Source organism: Siphateles boraxobius, unplaced genomic scaffold (genome assembly GCF_051911475.1).
Source record: "Siphateles boraxobius isolate OS27281-9 unplaced genomic scaffold, OSU_SipBor_1 1, whole genome shotgun sequence".
In the NCBI taxonomy this organism is placed as follows: domain Eukaryota; kingdom Metazoa; phylum Chordata; class Actinopteri; order Cypriniformes; family Leuciscidae; genus Siphateles; species Siphateles boraxobius.
Window position 1 is genome coordinate 8,950,987 of NW_027508699.1, and position 20,191 is coordinate 8,971,177.

Here is a 20,191-nt window from a genome sequence, read left to right on the forward strand (position 1 = left end):
TATCTGATTAAACGGAAGATTTGCTAAAGATAATACAGGCACTCTAGTAGAGACAAACTCTTCCTGGTACCAGAAGAAACTGCAACATAACCCTTTACATTTCTCACAATATTATGCTTAATGCAACTACTTTAACCATTTAGTAATAAAATGAACTATCCGGCATGTGAATTGGTTGTGCTAACAAGGACGTCACACACAACAGCCTCTAGCTTCAGTTGCTAGTGCGCCTCTTCAGTTGCTAGAGGCCAGGGGAGGGAGGTCTACTTGTACAGCTCTTACTAGCGGGCCTCCGTCACAGCTTTAGGGATTTTTAAAATCTGCCTACACTGGAAAATATAGTTCTCTTACGAGAGGTTCTCTCGTATTGCGTAAGTTTAGCTTACGCTACGGGAAAGATTCATCTTCTCGAGATACTGAAGCCAAAAAATTATCCTTAATTTTGTATTCCTTGTCAACGCAGTGCAGCAGCTAGCAGACCTAGAGCAGGCCATCTCGCGTGCTCATTGGCTGCCCTGCGGGCAACTGCTGCAGCCTACCAGTGAGCCCGGCGTGACGTCACGCCCAATGAAGGGCGCCCGCGCCTTCATAGCGTCACAGCCCGCCAGAATGGGCGTGGCTTAGCGTATAACACTAGGGGCTGTAGGCTGAATTCCCTGATTTTCGTCTCTTCAGCTAGCTCTTCGCATCGCTGGATCTGAGAGAAGCCACCGCCGCCGTCGAACAGCGGACAGCCAGCTTAGGAGAGCGCTGAGGAAGCCGGCCGTCTTCGCCACCTGCAGCCATCCGTGCGAGCTACGCTATCCGGCGACGTATCCTTTACCTTGCTAAAACCTATTCTAAAACCTATTCTAAAAGAGCAGCGAGTGTCTTTTTTAAGACGCCTCGCACTTCCGGCTGTGAAGCGCTTCCACTGTCGACCCTGCGGGCTCGACTCGAAGCCTTCAACACCCCCCGCCTCTCCTCACCGACGCGCAGCTGCCGCTCACGAGCCTCACTGCCGTCGCATCTGAGAATGAGGCCGAGGGACACGTACGAGCACGCGGCTAGCTCTCTTTACGTTACAAGAGAGCTACCCCGCCCTCGTGTCCCCGTTCGCGCGTCATGCAGAGACCTCTCGAGCTCTCTGCATGACCCGGACGGGCATCATCTGTGTTACATGTAGGTCCCGTGCCCACTACTCGTGCGCGCGCCCTCGTACAAACACTGTTCCAGTTCTGCTCGACCACCGAATACGCGGCTAGCTCTCTTTACGTTACAAGAGAGCTACCCCGCCCTCGCGTCCCCGTTCGCGCGTCATGCAGAGCCCTCTCGAGCTCTCTGCATGACCCGGACGGGCTTGCGCGCCGCCGTCGAAATGTCCCGCAATGTCAGTCCCCTTAGATAAGGCTACTGCAGTGGTGTATTTGGCAGCCAACGAGCCGGTAATGCAACCCGCTCGCCTGCACACATCCTCCCGTTCTCGCGGCGACCCAGAGAAATCTCAAGTGAGTATAATGTCAGATTAAGAATGTAGGTTACGTGCCCGCTCACGAGCGCTCACGCTTACTAACAGACACATCGCCTCCGAAAAGACGTGCGTGTTTAAGTTTATTCCCTGTCAGTCCCCTTCAAACAGGCTACTGCAGTGGTTCAATTAGCAGCCAACGAGCCGGTCTGTTGACCCTCTCGCCTGCACACAAACGCCGTTTTCACGGCGACCCAGAAAAATCTCAAAATGAGTAAAATGTCTGGTCCGGCTCATGCCGTCGGTGTTGTAAGTGTAATGAAAGTGCCCACGCCCCAGTGTTCACCACTACACATAAGCACTCCGAACCTCGCAGAGCACACTCTCATGAAGCGCAGAAAAGCCGCTCGAGTGTTGAATGTAAGAAATGTGTCCACAAGTCTGTGCCCACTATCTGCCCGCTCTGTTACACGATCAAGAAAGCAGGTTATGAATGTAAGTCTCGTGCCCGCCAGAGTGCGTTCACGCTTGCTAACACAAACCTCCCCTCGGGCTCCGCCCGCGCGTTTAAGCGTTATCACAAAACGCAAGGCATTAATAAAACGTTCCCCATCCATTATGATCGGGACATCAAATACACTTGTAAGTCTAGTGCCCGCGCTCACGCTTACAGGAAGCTTTTCCACCCGGAGCGCTGCTCGCGCGTCAAAGAGTGAAAAAAGAATGTTCCCCATCCCATATGATTGGGACATCTCACATAAATCAGCCGGTCTCGGCTTTCAGCGAGCAGCCATTGCCCAGGACTGAGAGCGCGCGCGCCGCGCTTTCGGCTCCGGGTCAGTTTCACAAAAGAAAGCAGGTTACGGATTTAAGTCTCGTGCCCGCCAGAGTGCGTTCACGCTTGCTAACACAAACCTCCCCCCGGGCTCCGCCCGCGCGTTTTAAGTGTTATCACAAAACGCAGGGCATTAATAAAACGCTCCCCATCCATTATGATCGGGGCGTCAAATACACTTGTAAGTCTCGTGCCCGCGCACACGCGCTCACGCTTACAGGAAGCTTTTCAGCCCGGAGCGCTGCTCGCGCGTCGAAAAGTGAAAAAAAAAAAAAAAAAAGAATGTTCCCCATCCCTTATGATTGGGACATCTCATATAAATCAGACGGTCTCGGCTTTCAGCGAGCAGCCATTGCCCAGAACCGAGAGCGCGCGCGCCGCGCTTTCGGCTCCGGGTCAGTTTCACAAAAGAAAGCAGGTTATGAATGTAAGTCTCGTGCCCGCCTGAGTGCGTTCACGCTTGCTAACACTAACCTCCCCCCGGGCTGCGCCTGCGCGTTTAAGTGTTATCACAAAACGCAGGGCATTAATAAAACGCTCCCCATCCATTATGATCGGGGCATCAAATACACTTGTAAGTCTCGTGCCCGCGCACACGCGCTCACGCTTACAGGAAGCTTTCCCGCCCGGAGCGCTGCTCGCGCGTCAAAAAATGACAAAAGACTGTTCCCCATCCCTTATGATTGGGACATCTCACATAAATCAGCCGGTTTCGGCTTTTCAGCGAGCAGCCATTGCCCAGAACCGAGAGCGCGCGCACCGCGCTTTCGGCTCCGGTTCAGTTTCACAAGCCCGCAAATGGCGATTTCCCCCCTAGCGGCTCACATAGCTGCGTGGGAAACTATCCCAGGGATTTCAGAATGGGTGTTGAGCACAATAAAGCAGGGCTATACACTTCAATTCATTCGCCGTCCCCCGCGCTTTCAAGCCCGGACCGCGACGATTGTGAATGTCGTAAGTAGCACACCTACTTCACGCAGAAATAGCAAAGCTGCTGTGCAAAGGGGCTATAGAAAAGGTACCGCCTTCTCTGAGCGAGTCAGGCTTTTACAGCCGATATTTTCTCGTACCCAAGAAGGACGGAGCCTTCAGACCTATCCTAGATCTGAGATATTTGAACTAAGTGCTTGCGAAAAGACCGTTCAAAATGCTTACGACCAGGAAAATCCTAACGCACGTTCGCCCGAGGGACTGGTTTATTTCTCTAGATCTGAAGGATGCCTATTTTCAGATTCAGATAGTACCCCGTCACAGGCAATTTTTGAGATTCGCCTTCGACGGTCAGGTATATCATTACACCGTCCTGCCGTTCGGCCTGTCCCTGGCACCCTGTACATTTACGAAGTGCATGGACGCGGCGCTCGCCCCCCTGAGAAGTCAGGGGCTGCGAATAATGAACTATCTGGACGATTGGCTGATATTGGCACAGTCAGAGACAGAACTGCTATCTCACAGAACAGTGCTTCTCAGTCATCTGGAAAGCTTGGGTCTCACGATCAACTGGACCAAGAGCTCATTACTGCCCAGCCAGTCAATTTCCTTTTAGGAATAGCACTGGACTCGGTGACCATGACGGCTCGTTTATCGACACAGCGCGCGCGCCGTGTTCGCCACCTAGCCGCATCTTTCCAGAAGGGCAGCTTTCTCCCTTTGAAAACATTTCAAAGAATGTTGGGCTGTATGGCATCAGCTGCAGCGGTGCTCCAGCTGGGCCTACTGCGCATGCGCCCGCTCCAACGCTGGTTGAATGCTCGCGTGTCCCGCCGGGTGTCTGGCGGCCAGAAAATCAGAGTGACTCAGGCCTGCATAGCAGCTCTGCAGCCCTGGTTAGTGGCCGACTGGTACCAGCAGGGAGTTATGATGGGAACCATCTCTTATCGTAAAGTCATCTCGTCAGACGCGTCCAACTCGGGTTGGGGCGCACTGTTCGAGGGCAGACCGGCCTTTGGCCAGTGGTCAGACCAGGAGAAGGGTTTTCACATAAACTGTCTGGAAATGATAGCGGTCGAGAACGCGCTGAAGTGCTTCCTCCCGTTCATACAGGACCAGCATGTTCTTGTCCGCTCGGACAACATGTCTGTGGTATCCTATGTAAACCGTCAGGGCGGTGTCAGATCCAGAAATCTCTGCAATCTGACGGAACGCCTCCTTATTTGGTCTCCGATGCACCTGCGCTCGCTGAGGGCGGCGCATGTGCCTGGCCATTTGAACGACGGCCCAGACAAACTGTCCAGGGACAACGTTCCCCCAGGGGAATGATCCCTGCATCCCAAACGGTCCAGAAACTGTGGCGCCTATTCGGCAGAGCGGAAGTCGACCTATTTGTGTCAAAAGACAACGCTCAATGCCCGACGGTCTGTTCGAAGGATGAGGATGCGCTGGCCCAGGTTTGGCCCAGCCTCCCGCTATATGCTTTCCCTCCGGTCTATCTGTTGCCACAGGTGATCAAGAGAATCAGGGAAACGCGCCACTCGGTGCTCCTCATAGCCCCGCGTTGGGAGAATCAGATTTGGTTCCCGGAACTAGCAGGGCTGTCACATACAGCTCCGTGGCCGAATCCGGTGAGGGCAGATCTCCTCTCTCAGGCTCGCGGCACGATCTGGCATCCCAATCCAGAGCGCTGGTCTCTGCATTTATGGTTGATCAACGGGTACTCGTTGCCCTGCCAGAAGGAGTGATGAACACGATCACGCAGTCTAGAGCCCCTTCCACGAGAAGGCTCTACGCGTCTAAATGGTCGGTGTTCTCTGGATGGTGCACCGACAGAGATCTGGAACCGCGGACATGCGGGGTGGCGCATCTGCTCACCTTCCTACAAGAGCTGTTGGATAAGGGAAGTTCCCCATCCACGCTCAATGTGTATACGTGGCGGCCGTGGCAGCGTTCGCAGAATCGACGCACGGCCAGTCATTGGTAAGACACGAGTTGGCCATCCGCTTCCTTAGAGGAGCTAGAAGGATGAATCCGCCGCGCCCCCCGTCGGTTCCCATGTGGGATCTTTCATTGGTCCTCGAGGCCCTGAAAGCTTTTCCATTTGAACCACTAGACACGTGGGGTTGAAATATCTATCACTGAAAACCGTCTTTCTGACTGCACTGTCGTCAGTAAAACGTGTAGGGGACCTGCATGTGCTGTCTGTCAGCGCGTCGTGTCTTGAGTTCGGACCGAATGACTCTAAAGTCATCCTCAGACCTAGACATGGCTATGTCCCTAAAGTGATGGGCACTCCATTCAGAGCGCAAGTTATTTCGTTGTCAGCTCTCCCAGCATCTGACAGCGAAGGTGATGTGAATCTCCTCTGCCCTGTCAGAGCGCTGAGGTTTTACATTACGCGCTCCGCCTCCTTCAGGCGTTCGGAACAGCTTTTTGTTTCGTTGGTGGGCGCACCAAGGGTCTCGCCTCCTCGAAACAGAGCCTGTCCAGATGGATAGTAGACGCTATAGCGGCCGCTTACGCGTCAAAAGGTCTGCAATGCCCTCTGGGCATCAGGGCTCATTCCACGAGAGGCGTGGCCTCTTCGTGGGCATGGTCCAGTGGAATTTCTATCCATGACATATGTGTAGCGGCGGGCTGGAGCTCCCCGTCTACCTTTGTCAGGTTTTATAACCTAGAAGTTCCTGCCTTGCAGGCTAAACTGTTGTCAGTCTGAAGGAGAGGTGTATTCTGCCCAGATCTCCTGCTCAGATCACTCTCACATGACTCAGCTCTCCTGGTTGAGCTGCACTAAGTAGGGTATGTGCCATGTGCCTATACAGACCGGCGCGCTGCTCTGTATTCCCTATGTGTGCTTATGTACAAGTGATGGCCCGCGTGGCTGGCCACCTTATTTTTTCCACTTATGGGGTTCCCCTGAAAGCTCGGGGTCTCATGTGGATGCTTGGCGCGCACAGCGTTGACAAAGTGTTCCCGTAGCGTAAGCTAAACTTACGCAATACGAGAGAACCTCTCGTAAGAGAACGATACTCGGTTACTAACGTAACCTCGGTTCTCTCTAGAGAGGGAACGAGTATTGCGTAACCGGCCGTGCTCGCGCCACGAGCGACTTCGCTTCAGTCGACGAAAACCAGGGAATTCAGACTACAGCCCCTAGTGTTATACGCTAAGCCACGCCCATTCTGGCGGGCTGTGACGCTATGAAGGCGCGGGCCCTTCATTGGGCGTGACGTCACGCCGGGCTCACTGGTAGGCTGCAGCAGTTGCCCGCAGGGCAGCCAATGAGCACGCGAGATGGCCTGCTCTAGGTCTGCTAGCTGCTGCACTGCGTTGACAAGGAATACAAAATTAAGGATAATTTTTTGGCTTCAGTATCTCGAGAAGATGAATCTTTCCCGTAGCGTAAGCTAAACTTACGCAATACTCGTTCCCTCTCTAGAGAGAACCGAGGTTACGTTAGTAACCGAGTATCGTTACATCAGCTTTAAATCACAACTAAAAATATATTTTAGATCCTTTTAGAAATTAAAGTGGATAGTTCAGCCAAATGTTTTTATCTAGTAATCATTTAATCACCCTCATGCTGTTCCAAATTTAGTCTTAGTGTTTGCTAGAGAGTTCAACTCTACTGCTAAATAATGTTTTTTTTCTGTTTATTTTTCTAGAATTAAAAATGTGACTCCCAAAGTGGGAGCACGAGAAACACATGAAGCCATTCGCCGGGCGTTCGACGTATGGCAAGGCGTCACGCCGCTACGCTTTGAGGCCGTGCCCTACAGTGCTCTGGAGAGCGGCAAACGCGGCGTCGACATCACCATCATCTTTGCCTCTGGTTTCCATGGTGACAGCTCTCCTTTTGATGGAGAAGGAGGCTTCCTGGCACATGCTTATTTCCCAGGGCCGGGCATAGGGGGCGACACACATTTTGACTCAGATGAACCCTGGACGCTGGGCAACCCAAACCATGATGGTGAGAGAACGGCAGGTTAGGCCACATTTTCAATTTCAACACTTAACAAACAATCAAGTTGCCATTTCAGCAGAAATGCAAATGTGACAGAGGAGCTAAATCTTTAATGCCATCTGGAGACTTTTACAAGCACCACAGAAAAATAAATGACTTTAGGAAGTGTTATAGCTAAAACCAACACCAATTCTGCAAAACAAGACTCACTTAAAGTAATTAGTGCTATAATTTACAGGCTGAAATTAGTGTTTTAATGAACTGCCATTTGTAGCTTTTTACATATTAAGGTGGAGAAATCACTAAACTGCTGCACCACCTGTTCGTAGTATCTCAGTGCGGGATTTTCTAACCAGCTTAAGCAGCCACTAAATGTACTGAAGCCATTAGTAAAGTATGTAATTTGCTAACACCAATAAAGTTCTAAGTGTTAACATTAGTTGATGCATAGCAGCATAGGTATCATGAACATTACTTTTACAGCCATATTTATGATCATTGGCAGGGCAGAGTAATAGCAGTGAATTCTGTACACATTTTGTTTTACAGACCCCAAGTTAGCACAGACCAAATCTAACATTCACATAAACATTGTTTCTGAACTCGATGAAATGCCTACATTGTAGTCTTCCAGGAATGAACACATCACAATATTAATCATTAAAAAATTCCTGCCCGAGGCATATGCAAGTGGTCGGACATTTCCGAAACACGCTTGAAGCAATTTCTTTAAAATAACTTTTCTATTTTAACATATTTTAAAAAGTAACATTTTTCCTGTGATGCAGAGCATCTCTGGTTATGAATGTAACCATGGTTCCCTGAGAAGGGGAACGAGACACTGCATCCTAGGACGCCAATGGGGAATGCCTCTTGCATGACCGGTGTCTGAAGCACGACAATAACTTTGGCTGGCGACAGCCTATAACGTCACTACGTTGGTATGACCAGAGTATAAATAGGGTGCCTGTAGTACATGCCATCCACCTCTTGTCTGATAGAGATATGGGCAGTAATGCCTGAAGCATGGCAAAGGGACACAGTATCTCCCTTCTCTGGGAGCCATGGTTACATTCGTAACCCGAGTCTTTCCCTGTCGAATGGGAACTTGCACTGCATCCTAGGCACTAATGGGGAACGAATGCCCACAAATCCTGAAGAAATTAGTGACGTATGGCTGACATAAGTCAGTGAACGGAATGGATCCGGAGTCACCGTCCTAGCAGTGCTCACCAGTGGTCATCGTGACTCAGTTCCCTAGGGCCAGACACCCTGGCTACATAAAGCTTAGCTCACGGCCTGGTATTCAAAGAATACCTTAAACTGAATATGGCCAAGGATATAAATATATATCCGGCCAGTCGCCACAGCGGAGCAGGCCTCAGCAAGATGACTCTCTAAAGCAATAGAAGGCCTAGCTATGGTCTACGCAAAGGACTGCATACAAGGGACTCAAAGGAGCCTAATATATATATGAAAACTGCAGGCAGAGCTCTGGGGGCAGAGGCCTCAGCATGACGACTATCAAAAGTGAGAGGAAGCTTAGCAATGCTACCTTGAAGACAGTTAACCAAGGAGGATCCAAAAAGAGACTAGAACCAAATCCACGGCCTCCATGAAGATAGATGAACAACCATTTATAGCGAGGAAACCTAACTACGCTCTGCGATAAAAGACCCCCTCACCAAGGAGGCTCATAGAGAGCCACACAACTTGGACCGGTTTTGTAATGCGGAGCTCTGGGGAGCGGAGGTCTCAGCATGACCACTCTCTAAAGCGAGAGGAGACCTAGCAATGCCAACCTTGAAGACATTTAACCAGGGAGGCTCAAAAAGAGCCTACAGCCCAGTCTACTGCCTCCAAGGAGCGATCAGAGCAGAGGCTTCTGCATAACGACCCTCTAGAGCGAGAGGAAGCCTAGGTATGCTCTACACTAAAAGATCACCTCAACAAGGAGGCTCACAGAGAGCCTTTACAACTCAATACTGCTATCCAAGCGGAGCTCTGGGGAGTGGAGGTCTCAGCAGGATGACTCTCTAGAGCCATACCACTCAATGTAACTGTCTATAACGTAATTATGCTGAAGTCAGAGCAAGCTCATTACAGGGAGTGGAGGACCTTGCCCATAACAGGGAAGGTTCAATTCCATGCTCATCCTAAATGACCAATGGGAGCTACCAGGTAAGGCTAGTTACAACCATCGCAAACCTGTAAAATGATTTGGTCTCTAGGCTCCAGCACTTTGAGGTGCCGTACAATAGGAGGGGTTCGCCCAAGGCAAACAGAGACCAGAAGAGCTCCCAGCAGTCCTTGGTCGCAGATCACAAGAAAGTATAAGGGGGCTAGGGAAAAGTGCTAGCTGCACCATTATAAATCCTCAACTGAGACTCCAGCAACAAACTGAGCTCTCTCATAGGGAGTTGGGAATCCTACTATTGAAAACTACCATGAAAACATTGCCATCAAGGGGAGCTAGCTGAGGGCTAGCTGCGACAACTCTGAAACAATGTCAGAGTGCCAGAGTGCCTAAAGGTGCCTTACGACAAAGAAGGGTTCACAATCTGGAGCGAAAACCCACTTACTGTCGGGTTCTCGAGATCAACAGAGCTCACCCGAAACTGGAAGACACTTCAAGACTCGACTCAGGGGGAGGGTTCTGTGCTTCAGTCAAACCCGAGGAAAAACGGAATGAACAGTCACTTTTTAAAACAGTAATGTATAAATAAGTGTTACATTTTGTATGGTCTGTGCTAACTTGAGATCTATAAAAAAAAATTCTGCGAGATGGTATAGATCAAATCGTCTACGGTTACGTATGTAACCCTCGTTCCCTGAGTAGGGAACGGAGACGTTACGTCGGATGACGACGAATGGGGTTTCGCTTAGAAAGCCTATCAACTTCGAGTATTACAAAACGAGCCAATGGCAAGGAAATGCCATGGGTCTGCGGAATTTGCATGGCGTAACTCCGCCCCACCTCGTGGGTATAAAAGGAGGAAGCCGGCAGCAAGCAGATATGTTTCTTCGCTGAGGAGCCAAGACTGAGCTCAGGCGATCCCCGCGGTACAGCGGAAAGTGGCAGGCAGACGTAACGTCTCCGTTCCCTACTCAGGGAACGAGGGTTACATACGTAACCGTAGACGTTCCCTTTCGTTGTCACTCCGAGTTACGTCGGATGACGACGAATGGGGTTACCAGTCTAATCACGCCACCTTCTCAGCTGTCTTCCAGTGCCCTGCGTAAATCGAGATCCCTGTCAGCCTGGACAAAGGACTCCATATAACACAGGAATACCAAGGTACACTGGGAAGCATATCCCAAGCTTAGGGGAAGTATGCAATTAATGCCAGCCCGGAGGGGGGGGACTTAGAGAATACACATATGACCCGAAGGAAGCATATGGAAAACACTGGGGTGTCCAGCCGCAGGTGGAATATTTCAACCCCAGGGGTGGCAAGGTGGCTTGCCAAGAGAAAGACACACGCTCAGACAGGCTTACAGTGGAAATACACATGTGGGGGTCGCTCAGAGGAGGGACCATGCACACGGGAGGCACCTAGCCGACGCACAGGCAATAGACACTGGCGCCGACGTCAGGAGTGCTGGAGGAGCTCAGGGCTTTCGGAGAAGCTCACCTGAGGAAAATATCGCACGTATCCAGTCCGTGGAGTGGAATGGCGAGCAAGCGAAGACACCTGAGCGGGTCCGGTACTAGCTGGTTGAAGCGAGTACACGAGAGGACACAGGCTCCACTCGGAGATTATAGAATCTGGCGAATGTGTTAGGTGTCGCCCAGCCTGCAGCTCTGCAGATGTCTGTTAGCGAGGCGCCATGCGCTAGAGCCCAAGAGGACGCCACACTCCGGGTGGAGTGGGCAGTCACACCAAGGGGGCACGGTCGACCTTGCTGCTGGTAAGCCAAGGCAATGGTGTCCACTATCCAGTGAGACAACCTTTGCTTGGAGAGAGCCTTTCCCTTCAGCTTCCCACCATAACAGACAAAGAGCTGGTCTGAGGTCCTGAAACACTGCGTTCTGTCTACATAGGCGCGGAGGGCGCGTACTGGACAGAGCAGTGCCAAGGCTGGGTCTGCCTCCTCCGAGGGCAGCGCTTGCAGGTTCACCACCTGGTCCCGAAAGGGAGTGGTAGGAACCTTGGGCACATATCCAGGCCGGGGTCTCAGGATCACGTGAGAGGAAGCCGGCCCAAATTCCAGGCACGCTTCGTCAACGGAGAATGCGTGCAGGTCCCCAACCCTCTTGATGGAGGCCAGTGCAACCAGGAGCGCTGTCTTCATAGACAGGAACTTAAGCTCGACTGATTGCAGGGGCTCAAAGGGAGCACTCTTCAGGGCAGTTAGAACCACTGAGAGGTCCCAAGAGGGAACGAGAGGAGGACGAGGAGGATTTAGTCTCCTCGCTCCTCTCAGGAACCTGATGACCAGGTCGTGCTTCCCCACCGACTTACCTTCGATGAGGTCATGATGTGCGGCAATGGCGGCAACATAGACCTTCAGGGTGGAGGGAGACAGCCTTCGCTCCAGCCCCTGTTGAATGAAGGAAAGCACAACACTGATCGAGCATCTCCGGGGGTCTTCTCGGTGAGAAGAGCACCAGTTGACGAAGAGGTTCCACTTCAACGCATAGACGTGTCTCGTGGACGACGCTCTAGCGGAAGTGATGGTAGCCACCACCGTTGGTGGTAGGGTACTCAAACCTGCCTCGTCCCATCCAGGAGCCACACGTGGAGGTTCCAAAGATCGGGACGAGGGTGCCATAGGGTGCCCCGTCCCTGAGAAAGAAGGTTCTTCCTCAGAGGGATCGGCCAGGGAGGTGCTGTCGCGAGGAGTACTAGTTCGGGGAACCAGGTCCGGTTGGGCCAGTAAGGGGCAACCAGAATGACCTGCTCCTCATCATCCCTGACCTTGCGCAAAGTGTGCGCAAGAAGGCTCACTGGGGGAAACGCATACTTGCGGCCCTGCGGCCAGCTGTGCGCCAGAGCATCCGTGCCGAGCGTGCCCTCGGTCAGGGAATAGAACTGGGCGCAATGGGTCGAGTCGTGAGAGGCAAACAGATCTATCTGCGCGTCCCCGAACTGGTCCCAAATCAGCTGAACCGACTGGGGATGGAGTCGCCATTATCCAGGGAGGGGCTGAAGCCGTGAGAGCTCGTCGGCTGCACAGTTCAGCGCTCCGGGAATGAAGATGGCTCGAAGCGACCTCAGATGCTTCTGACTCCATAGGAGGAGGTGGCGAGCGAGTTGTGACATACGGCGGGAGCGTAGACCACCTTGATGGTTGATGTACGCCACAGTGGCGGTATTGTCTGAACGGACTAGTACGTGTTGACCCCTGAGCAACGCCCGGAAGCGGTGCAGGGCAAGGCGTACTGCCAACAACTCGAGGCAATTGACATGCCACAGCCGCTGGGGTCCTGTCCAGGAGCCCGCAGCAGCATGTCCATTGCACATGGCGCCCCAGCCCGTGGTGGAGGCATCTGTTGAGACAACAACATGCCGGGAAGCTCGTGCCAGGGGGACACCGGCCCTGAGAAAACCGAGGTTCGCCCACGGGGTGAAGAACTGACGGCAGGTCGGAGTAACTGGTACTCGGAACGTGCCGTGTTGCCATGCCCACCTCGGGACTCGGTCGCGAAGCCAAAGCTGAAGCGGTCTCATATGAAGCAATCCGAGCGGCGTGACCGCGGCTGCAGATGCCATATGCCCCAGGAGCCTCTGAAAAAGTTTCAGTGGAACCGCACTCTTGCCCTCGAATTGTCTTAGGCAAGTCAGCAGTGACTGCGCGCGCTCGCTCGTAAGCTGCGCAGACATGGCGACCGAGTCGATGTCCATACCGAGAAAAGAGATCCTCTGCACGGGGCAAAGTTTGCTCTTCTCCCAGTTGACCCGAAGGCCCAGACGGGCTAGGTGCCGAAGCACTAGGTCCCTGTGTTCGCAAACCTGATCTCGAGAGTGAGCTAGGATCAGCCAGTCGTCGATATAACTCAGGATGCGAACCCCTTGTTCTCGAAGGGGAACAAGGGCCGCCTCGACGACCTTCGTGAAGATGCGAGGAGACAGGGCTAGCCCGAAAGGGAGAACCGCGTACTGGTATGCCTGCCCCTCGAAAGCAAACCGGAGGAACGGTCTGTGTCGAGGAAGAATGGAGACATGAAAGTAGGCGTCCTTCAGGTCGATCGCTGCAAACCAATCCTGGGGCCGTATGCATTCGAAAACGCGTTTGGCGGTGAGCATCTTGAACGGCATCCTGTGAAGGGAGCGGTTCAGCACGCGCAAGTCCAGGATTGGCCGTAACCCACCGGTTTTCTTGGGGACAATGAAGTAGGGGCTGTAGAAGCCGGACCTCATCTCGGCTGGAGGGACAGTCTCGATTGCACCCTTCGCCAGCAGGGTGGCAATCTCTGCTCTCATGATAGGGGCATTGCCACCGACCAAAGTGGAGCGGACTCCCCTGAAGCGGGGAGGAGACCGTGCGAACTGAATCGCATAGCCGAGCCTGACGGTACGCGCGATCCAGTGGGACAGACGGGGAAGCTCTAGCCAGGCTCCCAGGAACTGAACCAACGGGATCATGCGAGCCACAGGCGTCCCCCCGGAGGGGCAGCGAAGCGGAGTAACTGGCCCAGATGTGGACGGCATAGCGGCCCGGAGAGGGGGCACAGTTAGCAACCGCGCCCTGGCAGAGGGGGCCAGGGGAGGACCAGGCTGGTCGTCCCGCGGGGGCCTGCTCTGCCAGGGGTCTGGCGACAGAGGGGGACAGGGGCGAAGCGGTCCGTGGACGGCACGCCGTGTCAACCGCCTCTGGGACAGAGGGGGGCGAGGAGAGCACGGCTTGTGGGCGGCGCTCTGTGTCGCCCGAGAACTCTGTGAGCTCAGGGAAGAGGGGATTGTTTCTGACTTTAACCACATTAGGGTGCTGCCCACCCGTGGGTGAGCAGCGGGGAGTGGAGAACAAAAGATTCTCCCCCGGCCCTCCACCGGGGGAAGGAGTGGTCCTGCTACCACCTCCTGTGAAACAACCATCATCCCTGAGCAGCCCGTCTCAGGAGCGCCGCTTGGCCCGGCGTTTAGCGGGGGGCGGGGCAGGAGAGGGCTGTGGCGCCTTCTTACGGCTTCCTCCGCGACCGGCCCTGGGTGGAGGCTGCTGCGTGGTCCGGGCGGGAGGGGCGGGAGCCGCAGGAGGGCGCCCTCGGCGGGAAACAGGTCGAGGCGTCTGCCCGGCCGGCAAGGTGGAGGCAGCAGCGGGCCGGCGGGGCAGAATGTGTCTGATGGCCTCGGTCTGTTTCTGGGCAGTTGAAAACTGTTGGGCAAAGTCTTCAACTGCACCGCCGAAGAGGCCGGCCTGGGACAAGGGGGCATTAAGCAGACGGGTCCGCTCAGCGTCCCGCATGTCAGCCAGGTTCAGCCACAGATGTCGCTCCTGGACCACAGCTGTGGACATCACCAAACCCAGGGAGCGCGCGGTAACCTTCGTCGCCCGGAGAGCAAGGTCGGTCGCGGCGCGCAGCTCATCAAAGAGCCCTGGGTTTGTCCTACCCTCGTGCATGTCTCTGAGCATCTGGGCCTGGTAGACCTGCAGAGTGGCCATAGCATGCAGTGAAGCAGCCGCCTGTCCCGCCGCTCTGTAAGACTTCGCCACCAGGGTCGACGAAAATCTACAGGCTTTGGATGGGTGCTTAGGCTCGCCCCGAGAAGAAGCACTCTGAGGACATAGTTGCATGGCAACAGAGCGTTCAACCGGGGGAAGCCCAGTGTACCCACGGGCAGCTGCCTCATCGAGGGGAGGAAAGGCGGATGAGACCAGCGAGCGGTCCCGAGAAGACAGGGGGGTCTTCCAGGACTTCGAGATCTCATCATGCACATCCGGGAAGAAAGGTATTGGGGTTTGCCGAGGACGAGGGTCGGCGGCCTTACCCAAAAACCAATCGTCCAGCCGCGAGCGCTCAGGACAGGGTGGAGGCCTCCACTCAAGTCCGATGCTCGCGGCTGCCCGGGAAAGCATGGCCGTCATCTCCGGATCAGACTCGAGCACAGCCGTATGCACACCGGAAGGTGGCAGCTGTGACGAGCCCTCAATTCCAGAAGAGTCAAACCCGCCTAGTGATGCTGCAACAGACATGGCATCTTCCTCTGTAGCTTCAACTGAAGCACGCGGGCCACCAGAGGGTAGACCCGCGGGAATCAGCAGTTCACTAGCGGGCACCGTCATTGAAGAGGGGGGCTGGGGTCGCGGACACATAGTCGGCGCCTTGTTCCAGACCGTAACCCTCAGGTCACCCTGGCCACCAGCCGCAGGACGGGGGGTGGATGAGGGGACTCTCACTCTTGCGAGTTCACGGAGTCTCGACCGTAATGACGCGATGGTCATGTTCCCACAGAGAGAACATGAGTCATCCACGAGCGCTGCTCTAGCATGATCAATGCCCAAACATACTATGCAACGCTCGTGCCCATCAGAGTCCGATACCAATCTGCCGCAACCAGAAGTACACGGGCGAGACATCTTTAAAAAGACGTGCCACGTGTAAGCTCTTTTAGTGAGAGAAAACTCAAGTGTTGAAGCACCCGGGGAGAAACGCACCGACTGGCAGACCACTGCAACAGATCAGCAGGAAGCACGCTCTCGCCGTAGATCGCCGTCACACCAACACTCGAGGTACTCGTTTGTAAAGCTGACAATTCAGAGATGGCTTGTGGAGAGAAGAATACACTTGGCTCCGAAGCGAAAACATATCTGCTTGCTGCCGGCTTCCTCCTTTTATACCCACGAGGTGGGGCGGAGTTACGCCATGCAAATTCCGCAGACCCATGGCATTTCCTTGCCATTGGCTCGTTTTGTAATACTCGAAGTTGATAGGCTTTCTAAGCGAAACCCCATTCGTCGTCATCCGACGTAACTCGGAGTGACAACGAAAGGGAACTAATGATCATTGCTTTAATTGGTATCTCTGTTCATGTATTTTTGCATTTACTCTCATTACTTTGCCCTGCTGAAGCATTACAACACATTTTTATTAACATTAAAGCTTTCTATTACTGCCTATAGAATCATGTGGTTAAGTGGATTCTACTGGTTTCTCAAACTTTTCTAATGATCATGGCAATAAATGGTGGTCATATATCCAGAAATATATCCATGTGATGTAGTCAAGTGCACAGTCCCGATAAAACGGCCTGCGAGATGGGCCATGTAAATAGTGTTCAGCACATTTTCGAGTCATGGAATGATTTACATATTACCTTTAGTGAATCAGGTGCTAAAACAAGGCAAGTAAACAATGCTATCATTGATCTCAATTGATTCTTAAGTTATTCTCAAGTTATTCTTCCCTGAATAAATCTGTGTGCGCGTGTTCATGTTTGTGTGCATGTCAGGTGTCAGCTTTGTTTGATATGTAGTATTTGCATTACGGTTGCGCCCATTAAATGAGAGGTAAACAGATCCATCTCTTCACTGCGAGCCGCACTTAGAGGCACTCAGCTTTAATTACCTGGGCCGACTGGATGCAGAGAGCTTTTAAGATGCTCACCTCCTTTCACAAAATGTCTCAGTCGAGACAGTAATGAATGGCTGTGAATACATTCGCTACTGACATTTTTACTGCCGCCTGCACTTTTCGACTGTTTGTTTTGCTGCCGTCTCTGATGTTACACGTGCCTGGCAAAATAGCTTCCTGTGGTTTCAGCCAGGCTTCATTAGAGTCACCACAGTCCATATGGACAACACTGTGGTTTTCTTTATGTTAAGGCTGATTGCCATCAGCATGTAATATAAAATAAGCAGCAATTAGGGGATTATTTTTGATGAGTCATTTAGAAAGCCTCCACAACATTCACTCACTGTTACCAGATCTGTTTTGTGAGGGGTCAGTCAAGATGACAAGATGACCCTTTACACAAAGTGCAAAAAAAAGATAGTTTACCCAAAAATTCTACATCACATACTCACCACCATGATGTTATACACCTGTATGACTTTCTTTCGTGAGTGCAACACAAAATGAGATAAGACAACTGCTCTTTTGGTCACATTTTGTTAAATATTTTTCTATTAAATACATTTTATATTAAAAGTATCACAACAATAGTCCATATGACATGTGTGATTCTATAATGTTTTGAAACCAAAAGACAGCTTTTGTGTGAGAAAAAGATCTGTAATTCCGGTTCAGATCTGTACATTTTATATAGCATATTTTTAAAAAAAAGTAATTGTTATGGAAATAATATATTAAAATATTATACTTAAGTGCCAACTGTGTGTAACGTTTTCGGACAGATTTATTGCTTGTTAAGTGCAATTAAATTTATTACAGTTTAAATTCATATTTAAATGAACTTTAGAGTGCTTTTGACCCACTTACTGTAAGTAAGTAGGATCATCTTTATATGTAATTTCATAGTTGCTTCTATATTGTCTTTGAAATATGGTAAAGGTTTACTGCCAAATGTCATGGCAAGCATTTGTGGTAAACTAAAATATACTTTAATGTAATTTCGATTGAAACATGTATGTCATGCATGTCAATTTATTTGTAATTGCACATTTGTGATGATGAAGTTGCAATTTATTACAATTAAAATATATTAACTTATGTAATATAGAATAACACACTACAGTTGAAATGATAATTATGATACTTTACATGTATGTTAGGCAACACAGTCATCAACGTGTACTTTTTCATTCAAAATGAATATAAATAATATAAAATATAAATATATTTAATATAAAATAATTACAAAATGTGTCTCTTTTTGAAAATACACTTTATTTTATTTATATTATCTGCTGTCATGATTCTGCCATCTAGTTCTTGTCTTTCTTTAAGTCTTGAGGCAGGATCATGACAGACCCATGTTTTATGTACAAACACATGGCCTTGTTGGGCCATGTGCTTGTGTTGTCTCGTCATCTAGCCCCGCCCTCCTTGTTATCCTTTTTTAGTCATTATTGCTTCCCCATTATCACCTGTCTCCCTCATTAGTTTGTCTCTATTTAATCCCCTTGTGTTTGCTGTCCAGTGTCGGTTCATTGTCAATCCGTGTCAAGTTTGTGAGTAACCTGTCAAGAATAATCGTCCTGCTGAGCTATTTTTTGTATCAGTTGTTTGTCTTCTAGTATTTTGTCAGTATCTTTGTCTAGTTAGTCACATTAGTCCTGTCTTGTTTTGCCCCCTCGTGGGCTTTGTTTTCCCTTTTTGTTCATAATAAACCGTGTGCTGTGACTACTGTCTGCGATTGGGTTCATTCCCTTCTTCACCCTTCCAACCTCATAACAGAACGAACCGACACTGGACAGCAAAACACGAGGGGATTAAATAGAGACAAAACTAATTAGGGAGACAGGTGATAATGGGGAAGCAATAATGACTAAACAAGGATAACAAGGAGGGCGGGGCTAGATGACGAGACAACACAAGCACATGGCCTAACAAGGCCATGTGTTTGCACATAAAACATGGGTCTGTCATGATCCTGCCTCAAGACTTAAAGAAAGACAAGAACTAGATGGCAGAATCATGACAGAACCCCCACCTTAAGGAGCGGCTTCCAGACACTCCTCAAGGGGACATCAAACACGGGACATGACAGACTGTGACAAAAACACAAACCAACAATACATGACAAATAACAATAAAGGCATACACGAATAAACAATAGCAGGGTTGGAATGACAAATCAAAAATAACAGACAAGGAAGGGGGGCCGGAGGGAACACAGAGTTCATGGAGAAATGTTCAGAGTGGATAGGTGGACTGGGGCTCTTGGGTACATGGGATGAGGGCTGAGGACGAGGACTCTGGGCAGGCTTAGACGGAGACACACGAGGAGAGGTCTTGGGGGAAACAGTTCAGGGCTTAGTGGAGACAGGGGAAACAGTCCAGGGACTAGTGGTGACAGGGACAAACGGGGAAACAGTCCGGGGACTAGTGGAAACAGGGACAAACGGGGAAACAGTCCGGGGGCTGGTAGAGACAGGGACGAACGGGGAAACAGTCCGGGAATTAGTGGAGACAGGGACGACCGGGAAAACAGACTGGGATACTGCTTCAATGGTAGCAGCAACAGATTCAGACACGGAGGACACAGAGGATGAGGAAACGGGACTCCTGACGGGGGACATAGCAAGCGAAGGGGCAGGACTGGGTGCAGTGCTCACAGGGACAGGATCGGGTGCGGCGCTCACAGGGACAGGATCGGGTGCGGCGCTCACAGGGACAGGATCAGGTGCGGCGCTCACAGTGGTAGGCTTGGGAATAGAGCATACAGACACAGTGGGCTCGGGACAAGACATGACGGGCACATCAAGGATCTTGACAAGCTTGGCAAGGTAGTCTGCTAGAGTCTCGGCAGCAACAATGATAGGCATCCGCTTACGAGCAGACACCGCTTGCAGGACTGCTTCTGCAGCTTGATCGGCCACAGCTCTCACAGAGGCAGATTCTGGAACAGCTCTCACAGAGGCAGATTCTGGAACAGCTCTCGCAGTAGCGGGCTCTGGAACAGCGCTCGCTGCTGCAGCGGGCTCTAAACCAGGCAGAGACGAAGGACGGGGGGCTCCCTTCCTCCTCTTCTTCCTCCTAGGTCTCGGTACTGAGACCGTAGTTGGACTAGTGACCGGTTGAAGGATCTCCTCGGGGACCGTAGCAGGCTCTGGGAAGACGGTCCCAGGAGGGGTAGACTCCGTCGAAGAGGACTCCGATGCCGACTCCCATGACAGCCGTCTTCCCCGCTTTCCGCGAAGAGTTGTAACTGCGGATGACGCCTCGAGAGTCGAGGTGGAAAGAGTCCGGTCCCCCAACGTAGCCACGGCGAGAACGCGATCCTCCGGGTTCACGGGGAGCAAGCCAGGTGATGGCGACACGGTGGCACTCGGTGGGTCTTTCCGCGACAAACAGACCACCATATCCCGGAATGGACGACGGACCAGCTTCTCCCGTTCAGCCAGAGGGGGAGGATCATTGAGGCCCGCAATGAGGTAGCAATTTAAG

At 51.7% G+C, this 20,191-nt stretch overlaps 1 protein-coding gene across 2 annotated transcripts in view; it reads left to right on the plus strand.

Annotated features, from left to right (window-relative positions):
- The window catches only part of LOC143706786 (matrix metalloproteinase-16-like), a 59,430-nt gene that overhangs the window by 26,810 nt on the left and 12,429 nt on the right, over nt 1-20,191 (plus strand). The window contains exon 4 of one of the 2 annotated variants that reach the window (XM_077199125.1): nt 6,881-7,200. In XM_077199125.1, coding sequence (XP_077055240.1) covers nt 6,881-7,200 — 320 coding nt within the window. The remainder of the gene's footprint in view (nt 1-6,880; nt 7,201-20,191) is intronic. The other variant, XM_077199201.1, reaches the window with a different exon arrangement.